Genomic DNA, 26,666 nt, shown 5'->3' with positions numbered 1-26,666 from the left:
GGTAAAGAGTCAAGAAGACTTCAAAATTGTCATTGACATACTTTATTAAACAGGTTTAAGTCATCTAAAAATGTCTAAAAAACTTTGCTTGCACAAATACTACGAAAAGCAAACTAATTGTACTAAACTATTGTTGGGCAGTGGTTTGTCAGGGCACAGCACACAGTGACAACCTTGTCCAACATTGTGGCTTCTTCACCTTCACATTGAAGAATCATGTTTATGGTTATAGTTCCTGTTAAGATCGTACACTTCTGACAACAGATATGGTGTCGAAAGTGATGCCCTTCCGTCTCACCGCTGCGACCCAGGCCATCCGACGCCGCTTCTTTAGTTCCTCAACCTGCTGTCCATAACCTCTTTTCCAAGTGGGAAAACGAAAAAATCTTAGGTCGTGGTCAACTTTGCTGCCATTTTTGTCGTGTGATTTAGTATGGCAGCCTTTCACACAACACGAGTGTCCCATTTTATCAAAGACAACGATGAAAGCAAAGACGATTCTCACTGTTCAGTTGTTTACAATAGATGACCCTACCAAAATGGCGATTCGACCCACAATGCGCCGCAGCTGTTGCATGTGTTACGTCACCTGACAAAGACCAATTGTTGGGGAACCATCACAATTCCACCTAAATTGACACTAAATGGAGACAGAATGTCCAAGAAAGGTGTTTTCCATAAATATTTATATATATTTAATTGAATATTGGTGAAATGACGGCGTTATTGTTGTTGACATTAATTGCTTTGAATAAAAAAGCAGACATTTTGGTGACCTCTTGCAATAAAAAAGCAAAAGCTTACATCTCAAACAGAAAAGACAAGTAACAGACTCATTTACTGAAAAAATGCGTGGCTTAATTTACATAACGTACAGCTACTGAGCAGATAAAGTACAGTTCACTTGTCTCGCATTTTTTCCAAGATGGGAACGATCATGTCAAACTTGGGCCTCTTAGCAGGGTCCTCGTTCATGCAAAGTCTCATCAGCTTGCAGATGTGAGGCGAGATGCCCGGCGGGATGGTCGGTCGCAGGCCTTCCAGAGCCACCTGAGAATAGGCCACACTGTTACCACAAGTATTGAAAACACGTTGGTGGTAATCATTTTTTTCTTCCTTCTCGCAGTAAACGTGCTCGCCTTCATGCCTATCTCCATGGGTGAAAGGTGGGCGAAGGGCACCTCCCTGGTGACCAGCTCCCACAGGAGCACGGCGAAGCTCCACATATCAGCTGATCTTCTGTTGATGTCCTCAGAGCGCTTCTGCAGTGCTGAAATGCCACAAGAAGATAATGTAGGTGTTTAAATGTGCTATCCTATATTTACTAGTCCTTCTAAAAAAAATTTGCATTTTATGATAAAGTTAATTATTTTCTGTAATGTACTGATAAACATTAGACTCATATGTTTTAGATTCATTACACACAACTGAAGTAGTTCAAGCCTTTTTTTGTTTTAATATTGATGATTTTGGTTAAAAAGTCAAGAAAAAACAAAAATCCCTATCTCAAAAAATTTGCATATTTCATCCGACCAATACAAAAAAGTGTTTTTTAATACAAAAAAGTCAACCTTCAATTAATCATATCAGCTACACACTCAATACTTGGTCGGGAGTCCTTCTGCAGAAATAACTGCTTCAATGCGGCGTGGCATGGAGGCAATCACAATATCCCACAGATTCTCTATGGGGTTCAGGTAAGGAGAGTTGGGAGGGCAATTGAGCTCCGTAATGCCATGTTCAGTAAACCACTTACCAGTGGTTTTGGCACTGTGAGCAGATGCCAGGTCGTGCTGAAAAATGAAATCTTCATCTCCATAAAGCTTTTCAGCAGATGGAAGTATGAAGTGCTCCAAAATCTTCTGATAGCTAGCTGCATTGACCCTGCCCTTGATAAAACACAGTAAACCACCACCAGCAGCTAATATGGCACCCCAGACCATCACTGATTGTAGGTACTTGACATTGGACTTCAGGCATTTTGGCATTTCCTTCGCCCCAGTCTTCCTCCAAACTCTGGCACCTTGATTTCCGAATGACATGCAAAATTTGCTTTCATCTGAATAAAGTACTTTGGACCACTGAGCAACAGTCTAGTGCTGCTTCTCTGTAGCCCAGGTCAGGCGCTTCTGCCGCTGTTTCAGGTTCAAAAGTGGCTTGACCTGGGGAATGCAGCACCTGTAGCCCATTTCCAGCGCACGCGTTTGCACGGTGGCTCTGGATGTTCCTCCTCCAGACTCAGTCCACTGTTTCTGCAGGTCCCCCAAGGTCTGGAATCGGCCCTTCTCCGCAATCTTTCTCAGGGTGCGGTCCACTCTTCTGATTGTGTAGCGTTTCCTGGCACACTTTTTCCTTCCCACAGACTTCCCACTGAGGTGCCTTGATACAGCACTCTGGGAACAGCCTATTCGCTCAGAAATTTCTTTTTGTGTCTTAGCCTCTTGCTTGAGGGTGCCTTTTCATTATATGCAAATTTTTTGAGATGGGGATTTTTGGTTTTTCTTGACTTTTTTGCCAAAATCATCAATATTAAAACAATAAAAGGCTTGAACTACTTCAGTTGTGTGTAATGAATCTAAAATATATGAAAGTCTGAAGTTTACATTCCAGAAAATAATGAACTTTATCACAATATGCTAATTTTTTGAGAGGGACTAGTAATTTTGGTAGAAAAACATACTATTACCTTCTGGGGCCATCCAGGCCGGAGAGTACATGCGTCCAGCACACTGGAATGAGAACTTTGCGTCCGCCATGCTTATCCTGGCCGTCATGTCCTCATCAATCTGCCAGTTGATATTAACAGCAACGTGGATTTTTTTCAAGTAAACGACATTTTGCGGTGTTTAGCCAAACTTTCATTACCTAACTTTCATTATAATTATCCTGTGCTCCCTTCAAATTATTTTTTTAGAAACACATACTTAAAGTATCCTCATGACTTGCTTGAATACCTCACCATGATGTGTTTACTGTTGAGGTACAGTCGCGCCACCATGGGGTCCAGCGTATGTAGGAAGGTCATGGCGCTGGCCACGTCTGATGCGAACTTAATTGCTTGGCTTTGGTCCACCACGAGAGCTGAAGACCATGCGGAAAAGATGCACAAATAGTCTTTGCTGCGTTCTTTTTTTCATAAAACACAGGAGAGGGAAAACTCACTGGTGCCCTCATGGAGGAGGTTGTACAGGGATCCGTTTGGCATATAAGGTGTGATGATGATTGGGTGTGGGGCCGGCGGGGACTGACATGCTCCAAGAACTGGGAGGATGTTGGGGTGAGAGAAGATCCTGCACCAAAAAGCTAACAGATTAGCAACCTACAGTGAACTTTCGCCACTGTTAATTTTTGAAAATGCCTTTTGTTCCTTTTGGGTCATCGCAGTGTCCTTTTTTCCTTTCTGATTATTACTGTGCTTTATATCTTTTACCCATTTTTGTAAATTAAACATGAATACAGGCAGTAGAGCTCAATAATTTACCGTAGTTTGGGATGCTCCTCGCTGAAGTCTCTGCTCTTCCTGGTGCTCCACTCCCTCACCTGCAACACTTTCACCACCACGTCATCACCCTGCCAGCGACCCTGCCAACTCTACACAATACATATACCTACAATGTAACACAACTATGAACAACACTTGCACAACAGTAACTTGGACCAACACACACGGGTACACTGCTGGCCAAAAGTATTGGCACCCCTGCAATCAATCAATCAATCCATCCATCCATCCATCCATCCATCCATCCATCCATCCATCCATCCATCCATCCATCCATCCATCTATCCTTCCATCCTTCCATCCTTCCTTCCTTCCTTCCTTCCATCCATCCATCCATCCATCCATCCATCCATCCATCCATCCATCCATCCATCCATCCATCCATCCATCCATCCATCCATCCATCCATCCATCCATCCATCCATCCATCCATCCATCCATCCATCCATCCATCCATCTTCCACTTATTCCGGGGTCTGGTCGCGGGGGCAGCAGCTTTAGCAGGGAAGCCCAGACTTCCCTCTCCCCAGCCACTTCAGCCAGCTCCTCCGGCGGGATTCCAAGGCGTTCCCAGGCCAGCCGAGCGACATAATCTCTCCAGCGTGTCCTGGGTCGACCCCGGGGCCTCCCGCCGGTAGGGACACGCCCGGAACACCTCTCCAGGGAGGCGTCCAGGAGGCATCCGAACCAGATGCCTGAGCCACCTCAACTGGCTCCTCTCAACGCGGAGGAGTAGCGGCTCGACACCAAGCCCCTCCCGGATGACCGAGCTTCTCACCCTATCTCTAAGGGAGAGCCCGGACACCCTGCGGAGGAAACTCATTTCGGCCGCTTGTATCCGGGATCTTGTTCTTTCGGTCACGACCCACAGCTCGTGTCCATAGGTGAGGGTAGGAACGTAGATCGACCGGTAAATCGAGAGCTTTGCTTTTTGGCTCAGCTCCTTCTTCACCACAACGGACCGGTGCAGAGTCCGCATCACTGCAGACGCTGCGCTGATCCGCCTATCAATCTCCCACTCCCTCCTACCCTCACTCGTGAACAAGACCCCAAGATACTTAAATTCCTCCACTTGGGGCAGGATCTCATCCCCGACCCGGAGAGGGCATGCCACCCTTTTCCGGCGCAATTCTGTCAGATAATGCTCAATTTCTCCCAGGAAATGATTGCAATTACAAATGCTTTGGTAGTAATATCTTCATCCATTTTGCTTGCAATGAAAAAACACAAAAGAGAATAAAAAAAAATTAAATCATTATCATTTTACGCAAAACTTCAAAAATGGGCCGGACAAAAGTATTGGCACCCTCAGCCTAATAGCCTAATACCTAACGTAACTGCGAACAACCGCTTCCGGTATCCATCAATGAGTTTCTTACAATGCTCTGCTGAAATTTTAGACCATTCGTCTTTGGCCAACTGCTCCAGGTCTCAAAGATTTGAAGGGTGCCTTCTCCAAACTGCCATTTTCAGATCTCTCCAGAGGTGTTGTATGGGATTCAGGTCTGGACTAATTGCTGGCCACTTTAGACGTCTACAGTGCTTTCTCTCAAACCATTTTCTAGTGCTTTTTGAAGTGTGTTTTGGGTTGTTGCCCTGCTGGAAGACCCATGACCTCTGAGGGAGACCTAGCTTGCTCTCACTGGGCCCTACATTATGCTGCAAAATTTGTTGGTAGTCTTCAGACTTCATAATGCTATGCACACTGCCAAGCAGTCCAGTGCGAGAGGCAGCAAAGCAACCCCAAAACATCAGGGAACCTCCGCTATGTTTGACTGTGAGGACCGTGTTCTTTTCTTTGAAGGCCTTGTTTTTTTTCCTGTAAACTCTATGTTGATGCCTTTTCCCAAAAAGCTCTACTTTTGTCTTATTTGACCAGAGAACATTTTTCCAAAATGTTTTTGGCTTTCTCAGGTAAGTTTTGGAAAACTCCAGCCTGGCTTTTTTATGTCTCTGGGTCAGAAGTGGGGCCTTCCTGGGTATCCTACCATAGAATCCCTTTCATTCAGATGCCGACTGTTGTACCCATGGACTGCAGGACAGCTTGAACTTGTTTGGATATTAGTCGAGGTTCTTTATCCACCATCCGCACAATCTTTCGTTGAAATCGCTCGTAAATTTTTCTTTTCCGTCCACATCTAGGGAGGTTAGCCACGGTGCCATGGGCTTTACACTTATTGATAACACTGCGCACGGTAGACACAAGAACATTCAGGTCTTTGGAGATGGACTTGTAGCCTTGAGATTGCCCATGCTTCCTCGTAATTTTGCTTCTCAAGTCCTCCGACAGTTCTTTGGTCTTCTTTCCTTTCTCCATGCTCAATGTGGTACACACAAGGACACAGGACAGAAGTTGAGTCAACTTTAATCCATTTTAACTGGGTGCAGGTGTGATTTAGTCATTGCCACCACCTGTTATGTGCCACAGGTAAGTAACAGGTGTTGTTAATTACACAAATTAGAGAGGCATCACATGACTTTTTAAAGGGTGCCAATACTTTTTTCCGACTCATTTTTGGAGTATTGTGTAATATGATAATGATCAATTTTTTTTTCTCATTCTCTTTTGTGTTTTTTCATTGCAAGCAAAATAAATGAAGATATTACTACCACAGCATTTGTAATTGCAATCATTTTCTGGGAGAAATTGAGCATTATCTGACAGAACTGCAGCGGTGCCAATATTTTGGGCCAGTAGTGTATATGGTCAGGTGACACAAACCTCTCCTGAGTGGTTTTCATTGATTTTTGCAAGTAGTGAAAGTTGCTTGTAATCAATTTCGGTCTTGTTGAGCGTGCCATTACCTGAAAGCAAATTAAAAAAATACAAAAACATATTAAATTATAATCAAGGAACATGTGTGTATGTATAAATTTTGCGCTGACTGACGAGGTTTGGTCCTCATGGTGCCCTTCCAGAAGGTTTCTTTGTAAGGAACTTTGGTCAAACTCTGGCCCAGTTTTTCGGCCCTCTCTGAATGAATGAAGCACACAAGCCTTGTCAATACTTCATTATACTGATCTATAATCGTACGAATATTTGAAAAGTAGTTGGCTGGCATTAACGTCAATGAGTTCATGATTCCGCTGCGTACCTTGAAGCAGTTGCCTGAGGTGAGGCTTGGCCTTGTCTAGAGGAGTCTGTCCGTACCTGTTGCACACACACACCTGAGCACCGCTCACCACCAGATCCTAAACACACATTAATTTGGAATTTTAGCCAAAAAATGTCATGTACTGTATATCGTGAACATTCCTTTTATTTTTTCAACCGAAAACCAAAAAATACCCTCTAATTAATTATACAAGCAGAGTGATTTAAAGGGATCCACGGATTGAAAGACTTGTAGTTCTTAGAAGTTAAACGTAATTATGAGTTAAAATAATTTGATATTGAAACCCGTCTTGATGTATTCGTTTTTATACAGTTTGTGTAAAATTAGTTGGTCGCCATTCTTGTTGATGTCGCAGGGCGGTGACGTCACATGGTTACGCTGCCGGGCTTCCAGAGTATAACTTTAGTGACATAAACATGTCATCTGTTCAACTCTTTCACTTTGAACTCGAGAGGAACATTAATGAGCATGATGACAGCACTGTTGATATTTCACCAAACGAGCAACAAGAGAAAAATGAACAGGAAAGACGGGATGAGACAAGACAAGTCGGACAAAAAACAAAACAAAAACGTTCTACCAAAATGAGCTACATGTGCGAAAAGTTCTACAAGAGGTGAATTTGACACCTAAAGTACTACCGTGCGCTTTCAGCTTGTTTTGTTTAGATGCAAACAGACAAAACATACTAAAGATGCCTTAAGAAAATACTTAAATCTAGTAATACCAAATAAGGGTGGTTTAAATATGCTACGTGACTATTGTGGTCAACAGATCAACAAATCTGCTTTAAAGCTCTCTCAAGAAAACACAATGCTTAAAAGTATGAGGGAAGCACATGCAAAAAGTATTTTGAAGCAATGAATAGGTGATAAAAGACTCAATAAAAACATAAATAGTAAGTACTCGCCGCGTAGAAGGAACTGCAGTAACCCCGGTAGTGTTCATCTAGTGACAGTGACAAACTATGTCAACACTCCGAGCGTCCATTGCGCGCATAAAACATGGCGCCCTCCTTAGGTAAAAACATGTACTAAATATCGATTTTTAAATCAATGGAAATATTTTATGTTTCTAATAACATATTTTGGTAAAAGAGAACAATTGTGGTTTATTAGAGCCCATAAGTCTTTAAGTCCGAGGTTCCCTTTAATGTAAAAATTATATACTGTATAATAAAATTATATTTATATGTATTAGGCCAGTGCGAGGAATCGATTTTAATGAACTGATTAGGTTTTTTTTTGTTTTTTTGTTTTTTTTTGTGGAAGAAAAATATTGATTTTCAGCAATAGTATCAAGGAATAGTGATAAGACTGGTAAATGTTTTTATTGCAACAAATCAAAAGTGTAATGCCATTTTTCTTCAGAAGGGGACATGTAAACTCTCAAAAAGTGTAAAAATTCATACTGGGATTGTTTTGTACCTGTGCAGCAGCCTCTTGCCCCCAAAAGCACGCGTAGTGCAATGGTGTGTTCCCATGTTCGTTGACCGTGTTGGGATCGGCCTTGCACTGAATCAACTACACACGAGGTGAACATGATGACATCACACCATCACTTGTGACAACATCGAACTTGGCACGTGACAATTGCGTACCTTAGCCACAATATCCACGTGGCCATGACTGGACGCTAGGTGCAAGGGGGTGTCATCCCCACGGTTCATGACGTTGACCCGGGCGCCCCTCATGATGAGCATGTCCACTACGCCGCCACGTCCCTCCCGGCACGCCCAATGCAGCGGGCTGAAGCCGTGGTCATCCCTGGTGAGATACTGTGTACTGTCAAGCCTCTTTGACGTCGCCCTTTCAAGTGGTTTTTATTTCTTAAAGCTGGAAAAACCGAGACCTGTTTTGCGGAATCTCTGAAAGGGGCTATCTGTGACAATTTGGCCGGGTTGCTGTGTAAAAGAAGATTGTTGCGGCAGTTTTTGAAGAATCAGAGAAAGGGAATCTTGGAACATCGTGACATTTAACAGCCACGTCCTTTGCTGTCTGTGCCACTTGCCACGTTTACATGGAGCCAAATATTCCAATTACAATCGGAATATTTGTTCAAACCGAATAAATGTGTTCCATATAAAGACCTCATTCGGAATGAACAGGCCCAAACCGAATGGAATTTCATTCCAATTCACAGGGGTGGAATATTCCTTTTCCCAAACCGATTAGAAGTAAAATTATATCATGTAAACAGGGAAGCGGAATGGTGTCTGGTTGCGTTCTTTCTGCGCATACTCCGTACTGACGTGGTGACGTCACTTGGTGACGTAAGTAACGTCACTTGCAACATGGCTGCCAAGCACACGCACAGCGCACCCACACAACTTTTTAAATGAACGGCGTATCATTCTGAAGTTTTGTTTCAGACGGCAGTTGTCAAACGTCCTTTCGGAATAAAGGCAGTCACAAGTAAACGCTGGATCGGAATAGATGAAGTGACATGTAAACAGCTGATGTGAAATTTCCATTCGGAATGATTTGAATCGGTATGAATAAAAGCATGTAAACGTGGATAGTGTGTCAGCCTTGTTTGCAAAGGCGTAAGTTTGCATAGGGACGGTAGGGACATAACACTACCAACTTTTCAGGATGCTCGTATTGTCCCCACCAACTTTCAAGCAACCTTATTTGAATTTTATAATGAGTTCAGTTATATAGGTCATTTAGATTGCCTTCCCATATGTTGTAAGGATACAATTGACCCTCCAATTTTAAGGGAATTATTTTTATTATGTTCACACTTATATTTACCCATTCTTCACTTGCTGAATGTGCTAGTCCATTTTTTCCCCTTCAAACTCACGTTTGATTGGCTGATGACTTGATCCCCCCCCCCCCCCCCCCACACACACACACAAACTCACTGACCCGACGAAAATACAACATGCCGCCTCATCCGCCCCCTTCAAAGAGGAGGGATATTAAAAAAAAAAAAAAAAATTATGCCAGCAGCAGCCACTGTAAGTAATGTAAAAAGATGTCAACGTTATGGAGGTGGGGAACACACCACTAATTTTGCTACTGAAATTTTGCTAAAACCTGCATCAGAGTTTGCATAACATTAAACCAGTGTTTTTCAACCGGTGTGGTGTGAGAGATTGTCAGGTGTGCAGCAAGAAATGATCCAATTTCGCATTTTTAACGTCGTCGGGCGGAGTTGCAGAAGGAAGGAAGGACTAGGTAGAAGATTTCGGTTGTATGTAAATGAGGGAGGTACTGCTCGTGTCACATTCAAGAACTGCTCGGATTTCTGGCCACCTTGCTGTCCGCGGCAATGTGGACACCAGGACGTCTACTGTAAATCATTGGATTACCCAGCACGTCTATTGTAAATCATTGGATTAGACTCGTCAAGTGTCGATATACAAGAAAGTGTTCTTTCTATTTTATCCATATGTGACGACCGTAAATCCTCCTCCTGTGTTTTATTCCAACACATTGTCAAGGACAGAAAGGTGGCTGCTGGCTAGAAATCAGAGCAGTTCTTGAATGCGACACGGGCAGCTATCCAACAGCGCCATTGTGCCAAACAAGCTTAAACGTCGTCTCCAAACGAAACACCTGTCGCTTCAAAACAAGTCGATGTGAAAACAGAGTTTTTTGAGAAAAACTCCAAAAGTAAATGAAAAAGCCCTCAAAGCCAGTTACCTTGTTGCTTAACTTGTTGCTAAATTAAAAAAGTCCCACATTGTGGCAGAGAAATGAATACTACCTGCCTGCAAAGCAGGGGCGGACTGGGACTAAAAAGCAGCCCTGGACTTTGACTCGGCCCAGCCCACAAGAATCGCTATATGAAGGGAAACACAGACCCCCTAGGGCAGGCATGTCCAAAGTCAGGCCCGGGGGCCAAATGTGGCCCGTGGACAAATTTAATCCGGCCCCCAGCCTCTGTCATAAAATCAATAACGTCTGGCCCACACGCAGACTTAATAAATTGGTCAGCAGCACTGCTACCAGCATATGAAGTAGCTTACACACTAAATGCTGCTCCTCATTTACCCACTAAAAGGCAGCGGCACTCCACGCAACATTACCCTGTTTGACCCTTTACTCCCAATTTTCTAAAATGGCGACAATCAACAAAAAAAAGAGAGTTGATTGCGATGGCCGATGCTTCAAGGATAGGTGGAAATTGGACTATTTTTTCTCTAAAATACACAACAACTGTGTCTGCCTCATTTGCAAAGAGACAGTCGCTGCTTTTAAAGAGTTCAATGTGAGGCGATATTACCAAACAAGACAGGCTGACATGTATGACAAGATTACAGGGAAGATACATAGCGAAAAACTGAAGCAACTTGAAGCTAGTTTAATTTCACAGCAGCAGTATTTCGCAAGAGCCCGAGATTTGAAAGAGTAAGCCACAAAGGCTGGTTTTGAGATTGTTGAAATGATAAATTTAAAAAAAATAATAAAGCAAATGTGACACACACAGTGGCTTGCTAAAATTTGCTTAAATATATTGTTCTACGTAAAGGACGTCAGCCAAGGTCGGCCCCCCACATTTTTAACACACCAAATCTGGCCCCCTTTGCAAAAAGTTTGGACACCCCTGCCCTAGGGGGTCCAAGGGCATGCCCCCCCCCCCCCCCCCCCGAGACCTTTTTATTATCATTTTTTTTTTACATTTTATTGTAAAATGCATCAATTTCGTGCACTTTGAGAGAAAATGAAGAAAATGTGTCTAGACTGTGACTGTCTGACTTGGGGCGCTCAAAGTATTGCAAGGCTTCATTTTCTGTACTAGCTCTATGATCAACCTGAAAAAATAAATGAAAGAATTTATTTTTCAAAGCAAGTTTTATGTATCCAATTGATTACAATATATCTCTATATATCTCTGTCTATAAAATGATTTCATTGTTTATGCCATAATTCAGTGGTCTCCAAACCATTCCACATAGGGCCGCAGAGGGCGCAGGATTTTATTCCAACAAAACAAGACGACACCTATGCACCAATCTGGTGTCTTACAGGTGTAATCAGTTGATTGCAGTCAGGTGCTGCTTGTTTTAGCAGAAACTTCATTGGTTGAACTGTCGGTACTCGATCGGTTGAAACAAAAACCAGGCCCCACAGCGGCCCTTGAGGACCGGTTTGTAGACCCCTGCCATAATTAATCTTGCCATACAAATAATAAATTTCAGTGAAAATACAATAAACATTTCAAGAAAAATCCTGGATACATAACCTTCATTGGAAAGTATTAATCAGAAAACAAAACGATATATACATGATTAAAAATATATATCATATCAATTTAACTAACTAAACTTTAAAGTAAAATCATTCATTTTATTAATATTTTGTTATATTTCTTCTGAATTAATATTGCTGTTGCGTGTGCATACGTTGTTTTACAGCTAAAATATTTTTCCTTGGGAGAGTGATAGTAGGACTAGCATAGTGTAACTTGACACGATTGCAAACGGACTAGCTGGCACTAACCCTTTAATTGTCATTTATTTCATTTAAAATGTAGCTAACTGGTGGATAACAATTGCCAGTATACCGAGCAGGTGACCCTCTTTTTCCCTTTTTACCTGCCCTGCGCTTGTCTGGGGAACTTCCACCAGCTTATCATTACACCCTCCCTCTTCTTTTCTCTCTCCCTGCACCGGCTGTACGTCAGAGCGGCTCCCGCTCCCCCTCTCACCATCGCCGGGGGCTGAGCTGCTGTTACCCGACGTGGCCGTTGTATGGACTGCTGCTTGCGAAAATATTTGTCAACTTATGACATTTTATTGCTTGGCTCTCCTGTTTCTTTATTTTTTTCTCCCTAACCTTCTCCGCGCCACCCTTCTCTTTTCTGTTTTTTGCCACCACCATCCATATTGTGCATTGACGCTCGTCGCTAGTTTGCTTCCACAAAGAACCAATAAAGGCTACTTTGTGCTTTCTTCGTTCTTCTATCAGACTGGTGATGAACAGCAGGCGCATTGCTGCCACCTGTCGGATTGGATGCAAACTGTAGATAATCAGAGGCTAGGGCAGTACTTCTCAAATAGTGGGGCGCGCCCCCCTGGGGGGGCGCAGAGCAATGCCGGGGGGGGCGCATGTGACCTCGGGGAACATGTTTTTTTTTTTTTTTTTTTTTTGCCGTACTGGAATAAAGTGTACTTGCACATCCACTCAGTAGGTGGCAGTGGCGCTCTCATTTTCAGAGTGCGCGCAGTATTTTTGAACTAAGGAAGAGCACTCAGCACACACAGACAACAGATATGAATAGCAGTGTGCCACCGCCGTTTTCGAAAGCCGTTTTCCGACCGGACTCACTCACGCAGCGACCCACTGTTTTGTCCGGTTCTCATGTCGCCGCCTGAGAAGTGCCATTTTCGGCTTGGGATCGTCACGACGACTGCCCTCACCTATGGTTCTACCTCGGCCGCCGTTAATGCGCTTTTTTCGTGCCGTTTGCCTTTTAGCTTTGACTTTTAATACAGTGGGTGATGATGAAAGACCACTGTTTACTGTGTCTAAAAATAATTATAGCAGACAGCAAGAAGCCAAATCAATTAAGACGCCACTTAAAGACATTAGACCCCAATCTCATTGTTAAGCCGCTTGATTTTTTCAGTGAAAACGTGCCGAATATTGCCAACAATCGTCCTGCTTTGTCAGTGTTATATCAGTAAGCCAGTGAGCATTGTTAGCCTGCTAATTGCAAAATAACTCCACACCATTGCAAAGGAGGTAAATACTGTGAGCAGCAAAAATAAAAACTGTCCTGTCCAAGGACACTTTTTTTCCCGTTTTATTCAGATTTGTTTTTTCGGTCAAATTTTTTGGCACATTGTCCTCATGAGTGAATGTTTCTAATCAATTTTAATTTGGTATTATTTACTGATTTTATTACATTTTATTTTTCTGTATCAAATGGTCAAAAATGTACCTTGAGTGTATTTTTTAGTTTGGATGTGAATTTTTTTTTTTTTTAAATTCAGGTAAATTGATGTACGTCAAGTATTCTCTGTTACAAACAAAACAATGTTAATAAAGTTATACTTTATTATAAGTTGATCTGTGTTACTTTTTTTTTTATTAGAAAAAAAGGACACAATGTTAGGCAGATGCGTATTTATAATAGTAATTTTATAGACAAATGATAATATTTACAGTGGCGGCAGAGAGTTTGGGGGGGCGCGAAACATTTACGTCTTCCTTGGGGGGGCGTGACAGAAAATAATTGAGAAGCACTGGGCTAGGGGGATAAAAACAGTGATGTATAATGAATGGCGGCCGCCGGGTGTTCTGTCAAAATTTGCTCCCTCATAAAATTTTGCTCCCAAAGCTTTTGTGGCACTGAAAAAGCCCTCTTTTACATGCAATTGGACTCTCAATGTTATCCAAAGGTGCTAACTAAACTAGATACATCATAAACATACATGTGCAACGCGAAAATGGCGTAAATTAATACTTAATGACACGGCGAAGTCGTTAACAGTGAGAGCGTGGGGTGCAGTTGCTGTGTGCAGCTAACATGGTAGGATGTGTCTGAGAACCTTTGTACATGTCTTTACATGTTCAAACTTAAGTAAATATTCCTTTCTTTAAAGAAAGTTTGTAGTGTTTACTTTGGAATCGCTGCATTCGCGGCCATTTTTAACGTTACGCGCATGCGCAAAACCGCAAGGTAGCAATTTTTGATGGGTTGCAAAATTTGTCAGAACACCAGCCGTTGAGGGCAACGGCCGTTCTGTGATCCTCCAGAACCCACGGATTACCAGTCCGCCCCTGCAGTGCAAAGTCATTGCCAGTGAGATGCTCGGCCCTGATGCGGTTAAAGACATTGCTAAAGTCCCTGTCTGATAAGTCTGAGCTTTTCAAGCCTAACTGCAATAAAAAAAAAAAAAAACCGGAGACAACGAGCTGTTGAAGAGCTTCGTGTGAGTCTTTCTTCAATTCCAGCCAGGATTTCAGCTTTGCGTTCATCTAAACAGGCTCAAGTCACACTTAGTTAGAATAAATATTGAGGAATTATTGGATAGTTAAATATACTGTACATGATGTAATTTTGGAACATTTTAGGTTTGTGGTGTGCCGCGACATTTTTTCCTATGTAAAAACATGCCGTGACTCAGAAAAGGCTGAAAAACACTGCATTAAACTGTGTGAATTTGCTGACCTGCAAAACCCGAGTACGAAGCTGCTTAGAGAGAAGTGTCCGTCACTTTTGTATGTGTTTTCTGATGTTAACGTTAATTAAACTGTGAGAAATGTAGTGAACCGAGGTTTACCCCCTTCTACCCAATTTTCATTGTTGTTCTGTTACTGTGGTCTTAAAGCAACACTTGGTAACTTTTCAGTTTTGGTCGATTTTAGCGACGCTGGTGGACAAAAGCGGTAGTTTTTTGAAGGCTGCATTTCCCGTGAGGACCAGCGCATGAGCGCATAGTGTCTTCCTATGAGGGGCGTAACAGAAAATAATTGAGAAGCACTGGTATAACTCAATACAGATTTGTTTTGGAATGATCAGTTAGCCTATCAATTACTTATATTCATATTCATAAAAATGTAGCCCTGACCCCCGTTTACCCAATCTGTTTGGTCTTATTATTGTCCCATCCCCAGCAAAAAATGTACCGGTACATGTATGTTATGCTGTCACATCGTCCCTACCAATGTTGAGCCCAAACCTACACCCTTGCTTTTTTTGGAATTATGTGTGAAACGCAAAGGCTGATAGATGCTTATGTTCCTCTTATGCCAATCTTTATTTAGACTGCAGTGTATGCTTCCCCATTCCACGGGTGGTCGTAATCCTACCGGACGCCTGTGCGCTGATAAACAACGTCTGCGTGCGGAAAAGGGGAATGCCTGTCACTCTTTTTTACGCACAGTGGACAACTGCCGGCAGAATCAGCATTTTATAGCCCTGTAGACATTTCTGTTGTTGTCATCTCTGGGTTTCCCATTACACCTTGAATCCGACGCATGACTCGCACCACCAGTCTGGGGATCCCTGCTGCAAAGTGACGTCACACTGTCTGTGAATTTATGAGTTATAAAAAGAATCTCGGAGCAGTTGAGAAAGAGGAGGGGGCGAAATATTCCCAAGCAGCTCATCAAGAGCATTCCACTTGCAGTGATGGCAAACATGGGAACAGTGAGCCCTCCTCTATGTGTTGACGTGACCCCGCCTACACAGGATATGAGGGCTGTCAACATACATATATGGCCTGGCTCGGGAATGAGCTTCCTTTCTGGGAATGCTGCTGTTTATTGAACACTCGATTGTATGAAGGTGACGTCATTAAACCTGTCAATCCATATTTTTTACCGAAATGGAAACTATTTGATAGCACACTTCCCTCCCCCCTTTTAGTTCTGTCCACTCACCCTAAATTGAGGTCATTCTCCGTGTTGTCTAGCCACAGGCGAACCGCCACAGAGTTGCCCTCTCGACAGAGTGTGAAGATATCATCCATGTCTATTTGGAGTATGATGTGCGGCCTGAAAAAAAATAATTAAAATTTTGATTGAAATGTAGCTAAAGTTGGGGAAATTTTTGAAAGAACAAGTCGCAAAGAAATGAATTAAAAGAACCTACCGTTACTCCTTCGTTTCCCCACCCAGTCTTTAAAAAGTTCTACCCCATAAATGAGGAAAGGCTGCGGGCGCGAGACATCGCCCCGCCCCGGTGGTTGGGGGTGATATCCAGGGAGCGCCCAGTGGATGGGACGGTCCGCAGTGATGGAGCTCGGACACCCCCTGCTGCACAAATTATAGCGGTGCAGCCTCCTTGCTGGCACTGACATTGTTATCATTACGTCATATACCCAATAATTTCCTTAAATGGAATTGTTAAAAGTGCTATTTATGATGGCTCATATTTTTTTTAACCTGTCCTGTTCAGCTGTTTGACACAGAGAATGGAAGTCTAAGTGCCCGGGTTGTCTGAACAGTTTTAATGTTTCACATTGAGAGTCTGATATACTCCCATTGTGATCATTCAAAATACCTTTTTATTATGACAAAGCAGCGAACAGGAAGGGATTATGGGGGGACAGAAGAAAAGCAACACAAGAGAAGAAAGAAAAGAAACACATACACAAACAACAACAAGAAATACATAGAACATCTAGACTAATTATTAATATGCTGGTGCCATCGTCAGCGAGATGTATTTCCGGTTTACACCATGTGGGGGCCTATTGGCCAGTGAAAGAGGTGTCTATAAGCTAAGTGATTGAAAGAGGTAGAGTGTACACAAATCAGTTCTGTGATCTAGAACCCAGTAATTATGTGAATCTCTTATGAATGTAAGCCCGTTGGCGACCAACCCTACGCCGCCCCATCGCCAATCCCGGCACCAGGACCCCCAACCCGAGCATGCCCTACCGCAAAATTGTTACAAGTGCTATTTATGATGGCTCATATTTGGTCAAAAGTATTTATTGTTTGTTTTGATACATTATTCTGCAAAGGTAATAGAAACATGAAAAACATTGGCAAGCAAGGTGATTGTCATGCAATTAAATCTTTCAGTGCTATTGTTGATGATCATGTGGACCCTTTCATATTTCTTTTGTGAATTTCAATGAGTTTATCATTAGTAGACGTCCAATCCATTTAAAGTAGGCGCATTCACCTCCCTCTTCAAATTGATTTGGACTTCTATTGCCGTCCATGGCAACTAATGAGTTAATATACACACGCACAAACACACACTTATAACACCAGGCTTTGGCAATCTTCTCCTGTAGTTTCTCCTCGGCTTCTTCACACACCTTCTCGTCATAGCAATTCTTCATTTTGCGACACCACTCCACCCGCTGCCTGACTGGTGTTTGGGCTCTGTGCCCCTCTGCTGGCTCTCCTCCTTATGGCAATCAGACTCCTCTTGGCTTTGGTCCTCCTCTTGGTGGTCATCCAGCGCCTCCTCATTGCTCTGTACCTCCTGCCTCTCATGACCACCCAGCGCCTCCCGTGTTCTCTCCTCGTCCTATTCCACCTTTCCACCCATAGCCTCCTCACCGCTTCGTTCCACCGTCCCTCCGGCACCTCGTTGAAATCGTCCTCGTTGTCGCAGTCTCCCATTGCCTTGGTGTTGCTCTCCCCTTCCTCATGCTCAACATAACCATCTTCGACTTCCATGGCCTCCTCAACCTCTTCTTGCGGCTGGTTGGCTCTCTCATTTTCTTTATTTTCCTCCTCGCGGACGCTGTCTTCCTCCTCGGGGACACTGTCTTCCTCCTCGCGGACACTGTCTTCCTCCTCGCAGACACTGTCTGCCTCCTCGCGGATACTGTCTTCCTCTTCGCTGTCACCGTCACTTTCATCTTCACTGTCACACTCGTCATCATCTTCCTCTTCATAATCGGTCTCTCCTTCATGTTCACCATCTTCCTCGTCCTCTGACCTTTCGCTATCCTGGTCCTTCTCCTCCTCGTTGTCTCTTTCTTGATTCTGCTCATCATCAGCGTTGCCCCCATCGTCCTTCTCCTGTTTGGACTCCTCATCTTCGTTACCCCCTTCCTGGTTACTCTCCTTGTTTTGGTCACTGTCTTGCTCATCCTTCTCCTGCATGCTACTCTCCACGGCATCACTCTTTTTTTCCTTTTGATCCTGGTCCTTCTCATTGGAGTCCGAGTGTCTCTCCACATCTTGTTCATGCTGTTTTTCCATCTGGTAGCCCGTTACTTTCCCCTTGAAACACTCTTTTTCCACCTCTTTCCCATGCGCTTTTACATTTTCCTCTTCTTCTTGGTCGTTCTTTTTCTCAATCTCTTCACTGTAACACATTATTTCCTTCTTCTCCTGGTCAGTTTTTTTGTCATGGTCCTGGTTATCATGCATTTTTTCCTCCTTCACCTGGTTGTTGATCTTGGATTCATCACTTTCTTTCTCCTTGTTCTCCTGACTGCTATTATTCTCTTCATGATTATTTCGGTTGTCCACCTTCATCAACTCAACATCCTCTTTTTGGGCATTCTGGACTTCCTCCTCAATGCAGCTTCGGTTCTTTTCCTCCTCTTCAAAAGCACTCACATACTCTTCCTGCCCTTTCTCCTTGTTCTCCTCTTCTTCTTGGGCATTCTTCTCATTGTAGCCCATTTTCCTTTCCTTTTCCAGGTCAGGTTTTTCCTCCTCCTCATCTTGGTCACACTCATTCTCACAATACATTATTGCCTCCTTCTCCTGGATGTTTATCTTGACATCTTTATTACTTTTTTCCTCAACCTTCTTCTGTCTGCTTGTATTCTCGTCTTCATAGTTATTCTCCTCTATCAAATTAACATCCTCTTTCAGGTCATTTTGTTTCCTTCCCTCATTGAACCCCCTGTTCATCTCTTCATTTTCATAATTGTTCACTTTCTCCTCTCTTCTTTCCTCCTCGTCAGACATGTTCTCTCGTTTATGTTTTTTCTTCTCATCATGGTGGCCATTTGTTCCCTCATCTTCCTCCTTTTCTTTGATCACCTTGTTCTTTCCATCCTCTCCTACATAATTGTTCACTTCCCTTTCCTGCCCCTCATCCTGGTTAGCCATGTGCTCCTCCTCTTCTTTTTGGTCAACGTTTTCCTCCTCGTTATTGTAGTCCATTTTTTCCTCCTCCTTTTTATGGTCACACTCCTTCTCACATGACATTTTCCCCTCCTCCACCTGGATGTTTATCATGAGATCTTCATTACTTTCTTCCGCCTCCTCTTCCTGGATGCTCTTTTTCTCCTCCTCAAAGTTATTCTTCTGCTCCATCAAATTAACATCCTCTTTTTGGTCATTTTGTTCCTCTCCCTCATTAAACCTCCTGTTGTTTTCGTCATTTTCATAATTGTTCACTTTCTCCTCTCGTCCCTTCTCCTGGACAGCCATGTTCTTTTCTTTTTGGTTTTTCATCTCGTCATGGTAGCCAATTTTTCCCTTACCTTCCTCCTTTTCGCACTTGTCCTCATAACACAGTTTTTCTTCCTCCTTCTTGTTCTTGTTTTCATCATTTTCTTTCTCCTCCTGGTTGCTCTTGTTCTCCTTATTATAATTACTATTTTTCTCTTCTTCTATCCAATCAGTGTCCTCTTTTTGGTCATTCTGTTTTTCCTCCTCATTGTTCCTTTTATTTCCCGAGTCTTCTTTGCAACTACTTACTCTCTTCTCATTCCCCCCCTCCTTAGTAGCCATGTCTGCCTCCTGAACACGATCAGTTTCTGTCTCCTCGTCCACCCAATCAGTGGTTTCCTCATGCTTATTCTGTTTTTCCTCCTCCTCATCGCAACTTATTTTCTCCTCTTGCTGAGCAGTCTTCCCCTCGTCAACGTGATCACTTTCTTTATCCTGTTTCATCATGGCAGTCTCACTATCCTTCTTGCCATTCATCTCATCTTCATTACCACCCCCCTTTTCCTCCTCCTTGACGTGCTTGATCTTCTGCTCTTCCTGGTCACCCTTTTCATCGCGATCTTTGATTTTACCCTCTTCCACATCCTCCTGGATGATGTTTTTCTGCTTCTCTTCATAATCATCATCATCCATGTTCTCTTTCTCCTTGTCAGCTTTTTCCTCCCCTTCATGATTACTCATTTCCTCATCATTTCTCTTTTCGTTCATCTCCTCTTGGTCATACTTTTTGGCCTCCTCCTCGTTACTCTTGATGTCCATCTCCTCCTCCTGGTCACTCTTCTCATCGTAATCATTGATTTTGTCCTTTACCCCCTCCTCCTTGTTGCTGTTTTTCTCCTCTTCATAGTCCTCCTCATCCTTCTCCTTGCCAGACGTTTCCTCCCCTATTTCATTATCATCCCTTTCCTCATCATTTCTCTGGTTGGTCATCTCATACTTTTTCTCCTCCTTCTCATTAATCCTGGTTTCCTCCTCCTGTGCCTGTTTACACTTCTTGTCATGATCATTGATTTTGTCCTCTTCCTCCTCCTGCTGGTTGCCGGTTTTCTCCTCTTCTTCACCATCATTTGTGTTCTCCTTGTCAGGATTTTCCTCTTCATGATCATGTCTTTCGTCCTCATTACTCTGTTCATTCATCTCCTCTAGATAATATTTTTTCTCATTACTACTGGTTTCCTCCTCCTTTTCCTCCTTCTGGTCATGCTTTTCATCTTGACCTTTGACTTTGTCCTTTTCTCCATCATCCATGTTTTCTTTGTTAGGCTTTTCCTCCTCTTCTTCATGATCATATCTTTCCTCATCATTTCTCTGATTGTTCTTCTCCCCTAGGTCATACTTTTTCTCCTCCTCCTTCTCATTATTCCTTGTTTCGTGCTGCTTCTCACCCTTCTTGTCGTGATCTTTGATTTTGTCTTCTTCCTCCTCCTCGACAAGGTTTCTTTTCTCCTCCTCCTCATGATCAATAGTGCTATACTTCTCCTGGTCAACATCTTTCTTCTCCTCATTATCACTTCTCTTTTGCCGTTGTGTGTTCATATCTTTCTCCTCATGATTACTCTCCTCCTTCCCTCTCTCACTGTCACTCACTTTCTCCTCGTCAGCCTTTTTCTCCTCATCATTTTCACTCCTTCCCTCCTTCTTCTCTTCACCCTCTTTCTCCTCCTGCTTCTCCGGTTCATCTCCTTTCTCCTCGCTGTCAGACTTTATTTGCTTCTTTTCCTGGTTGTTCTCTTTGTCTTCTTGACTATCCTTCTCCTTTTGCTCCTCCTTCTGCTCAATCATTTTCTCATCCATTTCAGGATTGCTCCTTTTCTCTTCTTTACAACTATCACTCTCTTTTGTCTTCCACTCCTTTTCCTGGTTAATCCATTTCTCCTTCTCACTGTAATCACTTCCATACTTCTCTTTCTCCCAGTTACTCTGCTCCTTGAGGTTATTCCTTTTGTATTTCCGTTTGCTTCTAGTCTCCTCCTCTTCATGATCGCTCCCCTTTTCCTTCTTCATCCTCTCTGGCAATTCCTGTCGGCACTTTGTTTCTTTCTCACTACTCTCCTTCTCCTTGAAGTTGCAGGTCTTCTCCTTCACTTCCTCTTCCTGGGTTAGCGTCAGAGTTAGAGTCAGGGTTAGGGTTAGGGTTAACCCTCCCCCTGAGCCTTTGTCTTCCCCTTTTCCTTCCTTTGCCAACTTAATCCCCTTCTTCTCCTGATGGTTCATCTTCTTGTATTGATGACTACTTTTCCTCTTCTCCTGCTTCTCCTCCTTCTCAATACGCTCAGGCCCTTTCTCTGGCATCACATAGTCAATTTGTGCCTCAGCGTGACACACTTTGTGATCTCCCTCTTTCACTTCGTTCTTACCCGCCTTGAAATGATCACAGTCTGTCTTCTCCACTTTAGATTTTGTCTCCTCTTCATAGATTTCTGTCCTTTTCTCCTTCAGCCACTCCAACTGCTCTTGGTCTGTCCATTTCTTGTCCTCTTTGTGAACACGCCTCTTATCCTTTTTCTTCTCTTCCTGTTTACTCTCATCTTTCTCCATATAAGCACTTTGTTTCTCTTTCATACATTCATCTTCACGGCCTTGGCCATTCCTTTTCTCATTCTCCTCATGAATCTTTTCCTCATCATGATCTTTCTCTATTTTATCATCCAACTCCTTCTTGTGACTCTTTTTCTCCTCTTCAAATTCGCTCAATTTCTCCTCCCCCATGCTGCTCTTTTTCTCCTCACCATCATTATGACTTGCTTTCTTGACTTCCTTGTGGTCAGTTATTTTCTTCTCCTTATCACACACTTTCTCCTGCTTCACCTGGTCAATCTTCTCTTCTTCATTCCTTGTCTCCTTCTGGTTAGTCACCTTCTGCTGGTCTGTATGATTGCAGGCCTTCAGCTCCAGGTCACACTTTTTTCCCTCTTTATGATCTGACAGTTCGTTCTTTTGTAGTTCATTCTTTCCCCCATTTTCTTCCTCGTCATTATGTTTCTCCTCTTCATTTTTCTCCTCCACCTTCATTCGGTCAATTTCCGTCTTCCCGGCTTCCTGAGCCCACTTTTTTGCCTCTGTACCGCAGTCACCTTCATCTCGGTCATTTTGTTCCTTTTCGCCATACTTGCTAATTTTTATCTTTTCCTGGTCAGTGCTCTCCTCCTGGTTGCTTTTCTCCTTCTCATTATAGGCGCTTTCTTTCTCCTCTTTCACCAGGTCAGTCTCCTTCTCATTTCTTTTCTCCATGTCATCATTGTAACTTCTAATATCCTTCTCTTGGTCATTCCCTTTCACCTCTTTTTCAAGGTCACTCACTTTCTTCTCCTGTTGAGCTATTTTCTCTTCTTCATGAGCATGCCTTTTCTCCTCCTCTTCTTGGCCCATATCATTCTCTCTCTCAGATTCATTCTCCTCCTCCTGGTGACTGATTTTCACCTCTTCTTCCCTGGCTGACTTTTTCTCCACATTGCAATCACTCCCTTTCTCCTTCACCCTCTTATTCTCCTTGTGGTCATGTACTGTCATAACTTCCACTTGTTGCTTTGCTTTTCTCTCACTCACCTTCGCCACGCCTTCTCTTTGCAACAATTTGTCCTCCCGTCCAGCCATTCCTCGTGGTTTTGCGTACCTCAATGAATTATCTGAATTATTGGTGATTATTCTACGCTGCGCCTCTTCTGCACATGTCAGGTAGAACTCCAGCCAGCCGTCACGGATGCAAATCGCGTGATGTCGGCGTCCTCCCACCCGGTAAATCTCCCGGAAGCGTCGCGTTTGCAGACTCGACAGGCAGGAGCGTATTTGCAACTTAATTTTACTCTCCATTTGGCGTGACTCCGTCACGCTGTTGGCCGTCGTTAACGAGACTCCTTGGTCTTTTTTGACGCAATCGGGTCACTGCAATGCCTAGCTGACAGGTTGTGGTTTTATTCCGGAAAATTCTAGACTTACCTGCCTTTGTGGATAACGACATTCCTGTCTCATAAAGGACGTCAGGGCTATGATGTTCAGTGATGATCATGATGACATCGGTCGGTTGAAGTTTGACAACAGCTGCCATAGTTGTCCGAATATTTATGCCCATTTAAAAAGTTTGTTGTATGTTATGGTCTCCATGAAATTTGGCACAGGTAGGATCTAAACAGACCCAAAAGATCCATACAGAGGTCACATTAGTTCCTTTTCTGTATTAAAATTCTACAATGAAGATGCAATGTATATTATATATTAAACCAGGAATGAGAATTTGAAGATACCAACTCATTTTCTGCCAATGGCAGTTTTAGATGTCCTGTCCTATTGAATTGGGAGAGGATGGCAGCAAAAAAATATGCCAAACAGGACTTTCCGAATTCATATTGTTTCCACGCCATTAACCTGGAAAAGATTTAGATCCGGAGGATACATGGGGAAAATACCACGTATAGTGCTGAGGTGTGCATCGGTACTGCCCTCACGATTCAATTCGATTACGATTCGGAGGGCCACGATTCGATTCAATTCGATTCGATTCGATTAAGAGGGTCACGATTCGATTCGGTTCGATTCGGCAAAGCATTGCGATGCCTTAAAGCCTGGGATGCATTAAAATTCTAAAGCAAAGCATATTTTTCGTGAATCATGAGCCAACACAAGCGGTCAGACATTAAACAACTTTTTATTGGCTCTTGTGTCACTCCTGGTTGAAGTCAAATGAAAATACTTTTAGATATATATTTCTTTTAAAAAAACAAAAAACTGATCACAGCATTTAATTGGTGATTTGAATGAGACCAGGGCTTTCTCTTTTTTTTTTAAACACAGAAGCAGCCTTTCGCACAATGCAACATCTGAAGTCCTGTGCAAAATCAGTAATAGCAGTCACTGTATTTTAGTCACAACAACCCATCGATAACAATATTCAAGTAAATATTAAAGAAAGCGACAAAGAAGATATTGTAGTGCAGCAGCATCTTTATCGCAATATCCATCCAGGGATCAGTTCAGTTGCAAACAAAACATCCAACTAAATTGCAATGTAGAACAAAAGTAAAATGTAGGCCTAGCCCACTATATATGTGCAATCAACTTAGAAATGCAATTAGTAAGTACCACATAACAATAAAAAATAATGAATTAAAATGAAGTGCAGCAGCATTTTAGCAGCCATAACAATCTGTTTCAACATAAGGAAATATCATTTTTTTGCAATTGAGAGAGCAGAGAGATAGTAGAGGTTAGATGGGGCCTAAAAAATCCAGCCCGACCTGACACGGCCCGCTGGTACTGAAGCCCGACCCGGCTTGGAGTGACGCGCAAAAAAAAAAAAAAACGCAGCAGCAGCAATTTATTTTCATTTCTTCGAGATAGCAGAAAAAACGCATGTTTCTTAATGTTTAAATAGTCTACATATTTTTGTGATCATTATTATGAGGGGCCGTACAAGACATTTTTCATTCTGGCCCTCTCACACACATACATTCTCCTTTCACATACATATATATTCACTCTCACACACATACATTCTCCTCTCACATGCATACATTCTCCTTTCACATTCATACATTTTCACTCTCACATTCATACATTTTCACTCTCACATTCATACATTTTTACTTTCACATTCATACATTTTCACTCTCACATTCATACATTTTCACTCTCACATTCATACATTTTCACTCTCACATTCATACATTTTTACTTTCACATTTATACATTTTTACTTTCACATTTATACATTTTCACTCTCACATTCATACATTTTTACTTTTACATTTATACATTTTCACTCTCACATTCATACATTTTTACTTTCACATTCATACATTTTTACTTTCACATTTATACATTTTTACTTTAACGTTTATTTTTCAAAGTACTTTTATTTTGAAATAATACATCAGAATTTTATCAGAGTATTTTAGTTCAATACTTGGGGTAGTCTAGTATACCCCAGAAGTGGAACCGTCCCGGTATATCAACCAGATTTTTTAAAATCAATTTTTGAAATCAGGCGAAATGACAGCTAAAATAGGCAATTTTCAAAGTACTTTTATTTTGAAATAATGCATCAGAATTTTATCAGAGTACTTTAATTCAATACTTGGGGTAGTCTAGTATACCCCAGAAGTGGAACCGTCCCGGGATATCAGCCAGATTTTTTAAAATCAATTTTTGTAATCAGGCGAAATGACAGCTAAAATCGGCAATTTTCAAAGTACTTTTATTTTGAAATGATACATCAGAATTTTATCAGAGTACTTTAGTTCGAGTCTTGGGGTCGTCTAGTATACCTCAGAAGTGGAACCGTCCCAGGATATCAACCACATTTTTTTAAAATCAGTTTTTAAATCGGGCGAAATGACAGCAAAAATGGGCAATTTTCAAAGTACTTTTATTTTGAAATGATACATCCGAATTTTATCAGAGTACTTTAGTTCGAGTCTTAGGGTCGTCTAGTATACCTCAGAAGTGGACCCGTCCCGGGATATCAGCCAGATATTTTTAAATTAAAATTTGAAATAAGGGTAAATGACAGAAATAACTAGCAATTTTCTAAGTAGTATTACTCGGAATTCCTAAATTTTTTTTTTTTATATCATAATACTTTAGTTTGGGTCTCGGGGTGCTCGAGTGCCTCTCTCAAGTGGACCCGTTCTTGGATGGCTTCCCGTTTTTTATTTATTCATATTTATTTTTTTCAATAAAGGGACTAGCGCTGTGAAGCCACCGCGTTCCATTATGAAGCCAGCGCGTTGCAGTACCATAATGCACACAATGCAAACAATGATCCAAATGAGGGGCGGGTAGCTTGACTTCGTTTTTACGAGTGGAGGGTGGCTTGACCGCAGTAGTCTGGGAGTGGGTCATATTAGCTCCCGCTTGGACAGTTGAAGAGGTTCGAGAGTTGCGCGGTCTAAAAATGTCTCTCATCTCACTTTCAACTGCGTCATAATTACCACTGTTGGGTGCAGTTGATTGTGTCCTTTGCCGCCGCTCGAGACAGGAAGCCAAAGAAGTTAGTTTCTGGGGTCGACAAAATGTTTTGCAAAAGTCCAACTGCTTGCCGAAGTGATTGTGCGTCCTCTTCCTTGTTATTTTATGAACAGTAACCCGCGTCAGGTTCTCAGCCAATCAGAGCTTACCAGTCAGAGCTAGCCAATCAGAGCTGGCTTCCGTTTCAACTAGACTCCTTCCGTTTTCACTATACTTTCACTCATACATACATACATTCTCCTC

General features: G+C 42.5%; 2 protein-coding genes across 2 annotated transcripts; both read right to left on the bottom strand.

The window, feature by feature from the left end:
* Nucleotides 1-91: 91 nt before the first annotated feature.
* On the bottom strand, nucleotides 92-16,235 carry LOC130907093 (integrin-linked protein kinase-like). The gene is made up of 13 exons (XM_057821971.1): nucleotides 16,174-16,235; nucleotides 15,963-16,076; nucleotides 8,219-8,384; nucleotides 8,046-8,141; nucleotides 6,598-6,694; nucleotides 6,393-6,476; nucleotides 6,225-6,307; nucleotides 3,482-3,591; nucleotides 3,163-3,290; nucleotides 2,960-3,081; nucleotides 2,687-2,786; nucleotides 1,140-1,270; nucleotides 92-1,050 (listed from the first exon to the last, which is right to left on the bottom strand). Exons 2-13 carry the CDS (start codon nucleotides 16,049-16,051, stop codon nucleotides 901-903), a joined length of 1,356 nt encoding a protein of 451 aa, XP_057677954.1. The 5' UTR covers nucleotides 16,052-16,076; nucleotides 16,174-16,235; the 3' UTR covers nucleotides 92-900.
* A 236-nt stretch (nucleotides 16,236-16,471) lies between these two features.
* Nucleotides 16,472-21,885, bottom strand: LOC130906621 (trichohyalin-like). The gene has a single exon (XM_057821121.1). It carries the CDS (start codon nucleotides 21,750-21,752, stop codon nucleotides 17,361-17,363), a length of 4,392 nt encoding a protein of 1,463 aa, XP_057677104.1. The 5' UTR covers nucleotides 21,753-21,885; the 3' UTR covers nucleotides 16,472-17,360.
* Nucleotides 21,886-26,666: the final 4,781 nt, after the last annotated feature.

Source organism: Corythoichthys intestinalis, chromosome 18 (genome assembly GCF_030265065.1).
Source record: "Corythoichthys intestinalis isolate RoL2023-P3 chromosome 18, ASM3026506v1, whole genome shotgun sequence".
Taxonomy (NCBI): Eukaryota; Metazoa; Chordata; class Actinopteri; order Syngnathiformes; family Syngnathidae; genus Corythoichthys; species Corythoichthys intestinalis.
This window is presented reverse-complemented; position numbering and strand designations above follow the sequence as displayed.

Coding starts and splice junctions, on each gene's coding strand:
- LOC130907093 (XM_057821971.1), bottom strand. CDS start 16,051: ATGGATGATATCTTCACACTCTGTCGAGAGGGCAACTCTGTGGCGGTT. Junction 6,477..6,597: donor CCTCAGGCAACTGCTTCAAG/GTACGCAGCGGA, acceptor TCATTCATTCAG/AGAGGGCCGAAAAACTGGGC. Junction 1,271..2,686: donor GGCCTGGATGGCCCCAGAAG/GTAATAGTATGT, acceptor GTGGCATTTCAG/CACTGCAGAAGCGCTCTGAG.
- LOC130906621 (XM_057821121.1), bottom strand. CDS start 21,752: ATGCCAGAGAAAGGGCCTGAGCGTATTGAGAAGGAGGAGAAGCAGGAG.